Source organism: Phytophthora infestans, genomic scaffold, assembly GCF_000142945.1.
Source record: "Phytophthora infestans T30-4 supercont1.7 genomic scaffold, whole genome shotgun sequence".
Lineage (NCBI taxonomy): Eukaryota > Oomycota > Peronosporomycetes > Peronosporales > Peronosporaceae > Phytophthora > Phytophthora infestans.
Window position 1 is genome coordinate 2,084,203 of NW_003303752.1, and position 11,194 is coordinate 2,095,396.

Below are 11,194 nucleotides of genomic sequence, written 5' to 3' on the forward strand. Positions count from 1 at the left end.
ACGATTCATGTCCTCGACTCTCCAAGGCATTGAACCGCGCGCACCATTTTTCCAACGCAGCGGGAATGGATTGGTCAGGCTCGCACCCCGCCGGTCTGTACAGCTTACAACTGGATACTGGACGATCTTCTTGGCATCATTACTACTATGTATGCTATTATTGCTGTCCTTGCTTTCTATTAGAAGTGTCTAGCCCCATTCGCATCATCTCATCATGGTGCAATATCCGCCACCGCATTGTGAACACGATGACATGTTTGTCTTCTCCTCATCTTTAAAACATTAGTGCTGAGTCGCGTTGAAGCATGTGAGCTGTCATTGTTGAGTGCCAGCGTGACCCATGCGGCTTCAACATGCCGATATTAACATAAAACAACTCACAGCGTCAGTACTTCTCCCTCACTTTTTACGGCCGCCTCGAACCCTGCCGGCTTTTTACAGTATAAACTCTTGCAATGAATTAGTCTCATTTAGTATGAGTACATCCATATATGTGAGTAGCTTCGAACTTAAATATTGGCACAGAGCCGGATGGCTACAGAATTCCTTGCGCTAATTCTTCTACAAAAAGTACCGTTTTAGGTCAAATCCTACTCCGCCTGTTTGAAGACCTCCGACGGGTCGCTATAAAAATAACCCTCATTTTAGCGACTGTTAACACATTCCCGGAAGGTGATTCACCTCAACCTTCTATTTATATACTCTAAGCTTATAGCTCTTCCTCCATCCTGGTTCGTAAACAGAAGTAAAATTGCGATATTTTGGCCCCGGAAGCGCAATGATAAATTGTAACCCTAACCTATTTCAAAACTTATACTGTAAAAAGGGTAAGAGCACAAGTAAATACGGGGGCTTCGCCCCAATGATATTCTTCTTGGCTTCGTTTTAAGATTTTGGGCCACAAACTTCAACTTCGCCAATCATCCCCTTTCAAATCAGCCAATCGCTCGCTCGAAGTTCGTCACCAACTCGAAGTTCGAAGCCAGTCCCCATTCCGCAATTTGCGCCCAGACCAACACTCTGCAAGTTTAAACTCTTGCACTCAATGCGGCCGTTCACGCTGCAGAGTGTGACGTTCGTGTTGCATCAGCAGCCGTACGCTGACGTTCTGGACCAAGTGGGGGGCCTCATCGCCCAATACCTCGGTCCCAGAGCCAACCTGTCGCTCTCGGACGCCTGTCGCTTCCAGTCTACCGTCCTCTTGGACTGGATCTGGGCCTCCAGCTGCGTCTCCATAGCGTCAAGACCCACCCACTGGTCGCTTGACAACTACCTTCGCTCCGACGAGTTCTACAATCGCTGGGAGTTCGTCGAGTCAGTGAAAGTTGCCGTAACTCTCGACAACGTGCGCACCTTGCAGTGGCTGTTCCGTCACTTCAAGGGATGTGTCGTGCTCTCAGATGTGGTGATCATGGCTGCTGAGAAGGGCAGCATGCCTGTCCTGGAGTTTCTACTGGCGAACGACTCCACAGAGGGCAACAAGGTGCAATGGGGAGCTGCCTCAGTCCAGCAAGCTCTTCGTTGCGGTCACCTGGATGTGGCCCATTGGCTCTACAAGCACACGCCCCAAACCGACACTACAGAGGAGCAGCACGAGTGGACCATCAAGGACGCTATGGACGCTGGAGATATCGAGTTCTGTCAGTCTCTATTGCCCAAAGGAGCGTGCATCTTGGACTATACACGCTACTGCGATATCCCCGAGATGATCGAGTGGAAACTCGACTGTGGCTACTTGAAACGCGACAAGAAAAGTGCCGCCGTTGCTATTCGGGACTTGGCAGTGACCGGTCACTTGGATCTGATCAAGAGAATCGCGAGTGAGCACTTGAATCTGCCACCCCAGGACCGGATCGAGTCGCACAGGTGGGGTGAAGCTCTCAAAGAAGCCTGCAAGACGGACAATCTCTCGGTCGTGAAGTGGCTGCTGGAGCACCCGACTGGACGTCAAGCTGTCCACACGATGAAATCCACCAACAGTCTGTCCAAACTGCTGTCACACTCTGCCGAGAAGGGCAACGTCGACGTCATGCAGTATCTGTACGAACAAGGAGCAGTCGACAAGTTTGGCAACGCTCTGTTGGATGCAATTCGCACGAACCAGATGGGAGCGGTCGAGTGGCTTCTTCAGCATTTGCCGGACTCGGAGCCAATCCCTGACTTCGCTGTCATGCACGAAGCTGCCAGACGTGGACACGTGGGTATGCTGCAGTACTTCCAGAGCTTGGGGTCATCAGGAGTTCCTGGATTCTTCTCTGGTAATCAGGATGGCGAAGGCCGCGAAGAAAGGGCTACTAGCATGGTGGTGGGGGATGCCGATGGCTATCGTAAAATGATTGGAGGGGGTGCTACTATCGACAAACTTGGGTGTCAACGGACCCCATGGATGATGCGGCTGCAAATGGACAGCTTGAGGCTGTTCAATGGCTGCATGCTAACCGTCAGGAGGGGTGTTCGACTGCTGCTATGGACTGCGCTGCAGCGAATGGACATCTGGACGTTGTAAAGTGGCTACAGCTCAATCGCTCTGAGGGTTGTACCTCAAACGCAATGGACTTCGCGGCGGCTAACGGCCACCTGGAGATTGTGCAATGGCTACATGTCAATACGTCAGCGGGTTGCACAAACAACGCCATGGACGTCGCTGCTAGTGGGGGCCATTTAAACGTGTTAAAGTGGCTACGTGGAAACCGAAACGAAGGCTGCACCGTCCGAGCGATCGAACAAGCTCTGAGCTTCGGCTTCTTGAAAGTCGCTTGCTGGCTACGGCAACAACACCCCGAGCTTGCCCCCGCGTCTGTTACTTTACCAAGCCCTACGGAGGTATTTGGTGTGTTGCTGTTCTTGAGCGCGGAGTATCCGGACCTCCTCACGACGGAATTTGCTCGAAGTGCTCGTGACGATGTTTCGGGGAGATTCGCCACGGCCAATGATGTCCCGATCTCAGAGTGGCTGAGGCGCAACTATCCCGTTCCAGACGTTGCGGAGGAACAACGTGAGCGGCATTTTGCAGAGCGAATCGCGGGGAATATCGCCCAGCAGATAGCACGGCAGCTGGGTGGTGCAGCACGCGTTCACGTGGTTGGAGGCCAACAAGGTGGTGGACATGACGATGCTCTAGGAATGTTAATGAACAACTTCATTATGGTTGCTCACGACTCCGACGATGACGATGTGAGCAGCAGCGAGGAGGAGGACGACGATAGCAACAGCGAGGACGACGATGAATGAGTCAAAGAATGCCATAATTCTGAAGAGGATACTGAGGACGATACAGCAAAAAACCCAACCAACACCTTGACGTTGAAGGACAAAAAATAGGACCAAAATATAGCGACTTGGCTTGGTAGTCTATGGACATAAAGCCCTTTACGAATTCTATCGAGGGTATGCTTTCAGCTGCAAAATAGAATTGTCAAGTGTATCACTAATAACAAATCCTTTTCTGTGTTTTGTTCTTTATTTTAGGACAAAAATTACATTTTAACTTGAGTTCAATAAGAGAAAACACACAAACGAAGTCTCCATAGTTTGAAGGGGAATCTGTATATCAGACACTTCGCACTTAAGCTGGAGCGCATCACCCCCCCTTACAAACCCTGAGTCATTTTTTGTATAAAATGGCTGCATTCATTTTTTTCAGAATTACGAAACTAGCCTTGCATTAACTGCCACTCAAACTCAGGGAATTTTACACGACACCGTTATGTTGCTGATATATCGGCGTGCTTAAAGCAAGATTCGGATAAGCTGCGCAGCCTAGTTAGTGTAGCACTGCTTACTTTGACCACGAGCGATGAGTAAATTCACTCCTTTAGCATGAAATTGCTGATGGATGGGTTTGCTTGATTCTCCGATGATGATTGACCTTCTGCTCGAGTATCAAGCACATGCTTTGTGCCATAGCGCGTCTCTTGAATTACTTTGAATAAGATAGGGAGCTAGCGTCTGAGCCTCAGACTCTGAGGGTGCTAAAATGGAAGTGCGTAGAGGGGAATAATACACCACAACAATCGGTACGTGCGCATGTTATTGCAGATGATAAAGAGATTCCTTGGGCGTGGAGTCTGTTTTTCATAACTGTATTCCGTCCATACAAATTCAGATAGAGTACCTTGGAGGGAGTTTTTCTTTTTTTCCTGTTTACGGACCATCGGCGGATTATTTCAGCTCAAACTTACTCATGCACAACTTTGTCACTGCAGACACAACAATAAAGTCTTGCTGAATGACGAATGAACACACGGAAGAGATGCCGATGCTTTGTGTAGCCTGCCTCTCACTTACCACCTCGCAAAATGTACGCGAAAATGGAGCAGGATAAACCTGAAGACACCAACTTTCTAATACTTATTATGGAAAAATGCGCTGGCCAGAATGAGTCACGTGCGGCATTTATGTTTTACGCCGTGATATCCGTCGTATTTTCCAAAAATGTAGTATTGCTCTATTCACTTCAAGGCCATTCACACGATGCCGTCGATCGTGTTGCTGCGTGTTGTCGACGAAAAAAGGAAAGCAGTCAATTTCTACTCACCCGAGCAAGTTGTATAGAAATAACGAACCTGAGCCCGTGCACGCAGCATATCTTGATCACCGCGAAACACAGAGACCATTTTTTGCGGATGGGAAGATTAGTTTTGCTCAGCAAAATATTTTAAACGGATACCGGTCGGCTACACGAACAACTATTTTCTTGAGATTGACAGTCACGATGCGTCATCTCGTCACGACAGAGCATTCAATTACATAAATATTTTCACTTATTGGTGATGGAGATAGCTTAACAATCAGAAAGACTTTTCTTTCTGATCAGTTTTACTTTGATGTTAGCATGGATATAGCGTCTCGATTGCGGAAGTAACGCTATAACGACAACCTGATCTATTGCTCGCGCAAAAAAGATGAAATCTCTGTCGCTGAAGTATTTTCTCAATTCGGTACAAGCGGCCACTCTACGTAATTACATTGGAATATCAATGCATAACAATAGGATTCGTGAGATTCAAATATGGTGGCTGCTACGATGGCGAGCAAATTAGCCAGAAATTCGGCATCTATTAATGTGTATAACCAATTTTAAAGGTTTGATTGTCTTTATAGTACCTTTTAGTGCTGATTTGACTGTGGTGAGTTATTGGTATACTCTAATCCATTTTTATGGTACACCCTGCGATAGGAATCCTTTTAAATAGGCATAAAAAGCGGCTATGACTACCGATGGGATTGCCTTTACATGTCGCTCCGATTCTCACCACTTCGCATAAAGTGAAGTCTACTGCTGCTGAGCAGGAAGGGGTAAGGCACTTTGGTGAATCCGATGCTGCTGCACTTAATAACATGCTCTCCTCCCAACGTATCAGCTGTAAAGTCCCTACGAACGAAAAGTCTTTGTGTACTCGGTGTAAATGTACTGCATGAATAATATTATTGAGTGAACTGGTAGTATGATAAATTAAGATATATCATTTTCTTACTCCCGAAGCACCGATACCATCCAAATTTGGACAATATTGTTCAATCTGTACATTGGTATTTTCATAATTTTGGCAATTAAACCAAACCAAATAGTTTCTTGCGTTTTTTATTGGTTCAAATGGTTATTTTGTCGTTCAGCAACATGGTCGTGCGATGGTACTCGCCGCGAGTGACTAAATGGGTTGTTATCGTGGTGCTTGGACACGTGTGGAAGGCAAAGGTTTCTAGCTACACGGATCCAAGTTTCTTGAGCTTGGGAAGGGAGATCTCTGTTCGCAGTGCAGATCCGAAATTCAGTTCTTGCGCCGCGAAGAGTCACTTCTAGTGACACTAGATTATCACTCAATGAATCCGAACAGTACTACAAACAATGGCATTTTCGACAGGCACTGAAAGTCGCAGCGGGACGAGGTGACATCAAAATGGTGAAATGGTTTTTCTACCATTTCTCGGGCTTGCAGTGCCCTCGGAAGTGGTGACCAAGAAGGGGCATTTCCCGGTATTGAAATATTTGCAAGTCGGCGCTGGACGCGAGTTTAAGCACGAGACTAAGCAAGTGAAACTTGTCGAGGACGTGTGGGTCGACAGTGTTCCTGTGATGCCACCTGGATAGGATAGGCCGGGAAATGGCTTCATACCAACACGACAGCAGTCTGTACTACGCTCGCTATGGATTCCGCCGCAGCGCAGGACCGATTGGAGGTGATCCCTTGGCTGCATAAAAACCGGTCGGAAGGATGCACCATCAAGGCCACCGAGCATGCAATGGCCAACGGGAATGTGCGTGTGGCGTCGTGGATTCACTAGAGCTGATTCTGCAGTACAACACACTGTGGATTTACCCTGAAAAGGTGTTCGATACTCTGCTGTTTTTACAATATATTTCGCTGTTCACGGCGGAGTTTGAACGCAGGACCAGGAGCGACATTTCACAAGAGTGTGCTGCCAGCAGCGATTTCCTGATTGAAGCTTGGCTAGAGGAGAAATACCCGGGCCAACCGACTGAAGCGAGGCAAGGTCTCATCTGGACCACACTGTAGCGTAGTGTTAACATGATTTTTAGAGTGGAGGAGTAAAGTAACGACAGTTGAGACTGAAGTTCGACTTTGGAATATGATTCAGCCTCGTCCCAAGGAGAGCAAAATGCTGGGTCGAGATTTCGTGGACTTGGCAGTTCGACGTTTGCTGCTCGTCCTAAGCGCCATTCGTTTCGCTGTCCTGCTACCGAAGCACATTAACTTCTGGCTGTGCGGCCGAGCTGTGCGTGCTGCTTTGTATCCACGTCGTCGGGCATCACGAAGATTGATCCCATTTCGCGTGTTTTCCGCTATCGTCACAACGATCGTGGTGATCATTTTCACAATGGTGAGAATTTCTATGAAGATTTTGTTGTGTGCCGTGCGGTGGCCTCCTGCGATTCAAAAGCTATTGGTGTCCAGGTTTGGAGACAAGAATAAGTGGAAATGTTCCAACAAGCAAGCGAAGATCTGGAGCAAAACATAAAGGAGCATCGACGGTGGGCTATTTTAGTAAAAAAAAAAACATTTTTCTGAAGCATGAGTTTTGCTGAAAACTTTTTTCAGAAGTGTTTTCTTACAGTTTAAATTTCAAAGGTGATTGGCTCAAACTTCCATTAGCCAATCGTTTTCGAATATGTATTGGCTGGTTGTCTTATGCAGCAATGCCATCTTTCCAGCTCGGCATCGTCGAGTTCGTCCTACGTGGGCATCCAGATGTGGGCAGCCTACCTCACATCGGACCCTTTGTCGCCAATTTCCTTGGTCCATCATCCAACCTCTCCCTAACTGAAGCGTGCAAATTCGGATCAACTGTTTTGGCGTCTTTACTCGCTTCGCCGACCTCTCGCGTCGTCCAGTGAACCTACCCGTCCTACTCTGTGCAACTATTTACGATCAGAAGAACAGTACTACCAGTGGCAATTCCACAAAGCGACGCAGATTGCAGCAGCTCGAGGTGACCTCAAGATAATGGAGTGGCTGTTTACCCATTTTTCGGGTTGTGAAGTTCCATCGGAAGCAGTCACGAAAGCAGCTGGAAACGGCCATCTAGCCATTCTCGAGTTTATGTTAAACAACGACGCAGGGTGGGATTTCAACCGAGAGATCGTCCAAATGAGCTACGGAGAAGGTGGCGAAGACTCGTGGTTCGAGAGCGTCCCGGCGTTACCAGAAGAGTGGGACGGTCCCGGTAACTTGGTTCGATGGGGAGGCCAATCAGTGGAAGCTGCTGTCCGTCGTCGTCACTATGAAGTTGCACGTTGGTTGAAAGAGTACGTGCCCTACGACAGCACAGAGGAGGAGCTTGACATGATTGTGGGGATTGCTGTGAACGATGGAGCCATGGAGTTCGCAGAGTTTCTGATGCCTGCGGACCGAGAGATTTTGGAATATATCCACGAGATGGCCAAGCCTGAAGCAGTCGAGTGGGTGCTGGAGAGGGAGGACGTGAGGAAGAACCAAGACTTTGGAGCGTATGGAATTGTCATGGCAGCTTCGCATGGCAACTTGGATCTCATGCAGCGACTGGCTCGGATTAGAAACAAGAGACGGAAAATATCGCGCTGGCCGAGAGAGTGGAAGTTTTCCATTGCATTGGCATGTAGCCGTGGCAACTTTGAGATGGTCAAGTGGATGATGGAGCACCCGTTAGGTGCTGGCTTGAAAGATCACTTCGTGTTCGACGGTCTTCTAGATGATGCGGCAAAAAGTGGAAACGCTGAACTGGTGGGTTATCTCTTGGATCAAGGCTGTGATGATACCAGCGCCCATGCTCTTAGAAACGCAGCGGCAGAGGGTCATTTAGAGTGCATGAAAGTGCTACTCGAACGCTGCTCAACGTGCATGTATAGTGAACGCAAACCTGTCGAGACCGCAGTAGTTGAAGCTGCACAGAATGGTCACCTGAAAATTCTCCAGCTCTTGCACGTCCGAGATCCACCGTTGATGCATCCATGCACAGAACAAGGCACGACATCTTCGAAGCGGAGGAAGATTGAGCACAAGAATATTTGGTGGGCTCGATCCATTGAAGCTTTCAACGCTGCGGCGGGTAAAGGGCACCTAGAAGTGGTGAGATGGCTACATGCCAACAGATACCGAGGGTGGACCACCGATGCTATGGACGACGCTGCTGGCAATGGTCATTTCGAAATGGTGAAATGGCTACATGGCAATACCAAAGTTAAATGTACAAAGAGAGCGATGGACGACGCTGCTAGAAATGGCCATTTGGAGCTTTTGAAGTGGCTACAGACCAATCGCTCGGAAGGATGTACCCATCGAGCTTTCAGCCATGCCGTCAACAACGGACACTTGCGAGTGGCCTTCTGGCTTCGTTTCAAGTGTGTGACTCCCCCTCCACCGAATAATCGATTCTGGCTTTGCTCGAAAACCCAGTTCGACGTGCTTTTATTTCTACGAATGAACTGTCCCGACATCTTCACGACTCAATTTTGTCAAGAAGCGAAGTACGATTATTCAGGCGACGCGGCCAGGCCAGGCGATTACCTGATTGAAGAATGGCTAAACGACCATTACTCAGGGTACCCTACCGAGGAGGAATAGAACTTTAGGCGCATGCACGTAAGAGGTTGCTCTTGCACCGAAACATGTAGAGCAAAAAAAATCAGCATTTAGCCCAGCGTCAGATGCGAAATGGGTCGCGGCTGCAATATTCAACACTTCCTGTCGGAAGATGCGTCATCTCGCAGTCAAATGGGATTGGCCTCATAACCAACTTGGCTTCGACAAGCATAACTGTCACCATTTACGATACATGTAGCGATGACTCGGCAAGTGATCTTGTCGCATACAAACAGCTCAGTGCTTTTCAAATAGAACGGTACCCTGGCACTCTTAGGATTTTTGGGTGTGTGTGTGGGGGGGGGGGACTTGCAAATTAATATGTCTTCTTGAAACTAAAAAAAATAAAGAAAATGTTTTTGTTTTTGAAAGTATTTCCGAGTACCTAAGCGCATCCTGTCATTTTCAGTTCGTCACTTCTGATTTATAGTATAACTATTATGCAGGGATTTTTCAAGTCAAACGATTGCGAATTACAGATAACAGCCATCCATCTATCGGTCCCACTAAATTTAATTGTCACTCCACCTTTTTCGCGCAACAATGTTATCGTGTATAAAAGTGGTGCTTCGTCCCTATCCTAAAATCAAAGAAATCGAAGATGCATCGTGGGTCATCTCTAATTTCCTCGGCCCTCCGCCAAACATGACGCTTGAAGAAGCCTGTTCCACAGGGCGCGTTCGGTTGTTGGACTGGATATGGGCATCGAGTTGCACATCTGAGGCTGACAGAGTGGCTCAGTGGACACTCACCAACTATCTGCGGTCGGATCCACGCTACTATCGCTATCAGTTCTCGCAATCGATGGATACGGCAGCTGGTCGAGGTGAGTTGGAGGTTGTGAGATGGCTATTCTCCCACTTCTCCGGCTGCGAAGCCCCTGTCGGCGTGGTTGGTACAGCTGTGAAGGCTGGTCATTTGTCGGTGGTGCAGCTTCTTTGGACGCTCTTCTCGGAAGCTCGACATACAGGAAAAGAATGTACCAGTGACTGCGTAATTATTGACGACAAGGGCCGTATTCTCGATGAAAAATTATATGGTGAATTTTTCGAACGCGGTGGATCTGACAATATTGTCTGTTGGGCGGACCGGAATCGTGTTGCTTGCTGCTGAAAACGGTCACTGTGACATGGTACGCTGGCTGTGTGAGAACACTGTGGAAGAACAAGAGAGACGTGGCGATAACTATTACCAAGTGATGAAGCATGTGCTGAAGCTCGGCAGTGATGACCTTTTCAAGGTGTTGTTACCGCCAGGCAGGTGTGTGCTGACTACGCAAAGGGCTGTCCCCGAAAAGAAATTGTTCAATTGATGCTAGATTGTGGCTATTTACGACGAGATGCTGATGCAGCTGTAGCCGCTATAAAAGATTTAGCAGGTGGTGGCCACTTGGAGCTCATGCAGCAAATTGCGCTTTTGCACCCACTGCTTCAAGCAGAGTGTCTGCCTTGTTTCCCACAGTGCTGGGTGGCAAATTGGCGTATCGCGCTGACAGACTCCTGCAAGAGCGGCCACCTGGAATGTGTACAATGGCTCTTTCAGCACCCCATGAGAATTAGAGTAATCGAGTTGATTAGGAAGAGGGGGTTTCACAATGATATTATCAGCTCGGCGGCTGGAGAAGGTCACTGGAAAGTTGTGCAATATCTCTGTGAGAAACGCTTCACAAACGATTACTTTCCACCGCTAGAACTGGCGATTCGTAATGGCCACGTACAAAGCGTCGAGGTTCTGCTGCGACTGATAATAAAAAAGAAAACCCAGTGGCCACACGAGTACCCAATTGACATCGCCGCACAACACGGCCAGCTTGAAGTCGTACAGTTTCTTTGGAAGTTTCGACCACACGGCGTAAACCAGGGACGTGAAGAGTCCTCCTTTGACGACGCCTGGTGGTCTCAATCTCATAATGTTGCTTTGTGGGCTGCACGAAGTGGAAATTTAGAATTGGGTTAAATGGCTGCACATTAATGGTATCGAAAGTTGGGGGAAATGTGTCATGGATGCTGCAGCGGGAGTTGGTCACCTTCACATTGTGAAGTGGCTGCACTATAATCGAAATGAAGGGTGCACAAAGTGGGCGATGTATGCGGCGGCAGAGCATGGCCATCTTC

General features: G+C 48.1%; 2 protein-coding genes across 2 annotated transcripts; both read left to right on the top strand.

Annotated features, from left to right (window-relative positions):
* Positions 1-1,045: 1,045 nt before the first annotated feature.
* On the top strand, positions 1,046-3,231 carry PITG_05272 (uncharacterized protein; the record flags this gene model as incomplete). Its single annotated transcript, XM_002998897.1, has 2 exons — positions 1,046-2,201; positions 2,702-3,231. The coding sequence occupies 2 exons, from the start codon at positions 1,046-1,048 to the stop codon at positions 3,229-3,231; spliced, it is 1,686 nt and encodes a 561-aa protein (XP_002998943.1).
* Positions 3,232-7,562: 4,331 nt separating this feature from the next.
* On the top strand, positions 7,563-9,062 carry PITG_05273 (uncharacterized protein; the record flags this gene model as incomplete). The annotated part of the gene is made up of 2 exons (XM_002998898.1): positions 7,563-7,686; positions 7,750-9,062. The coding sequence occupies 2 exons, from the start codon at positions 7,563-7,565 to the stop codon at positions 9,060-9,062; spliced, it is 1,437 nt and encodes a 478-aa protein (XP_002998944.1).
* Between the last annotated feature and the right edge of the window lie 2,132 nt (positions 9,063-11,194).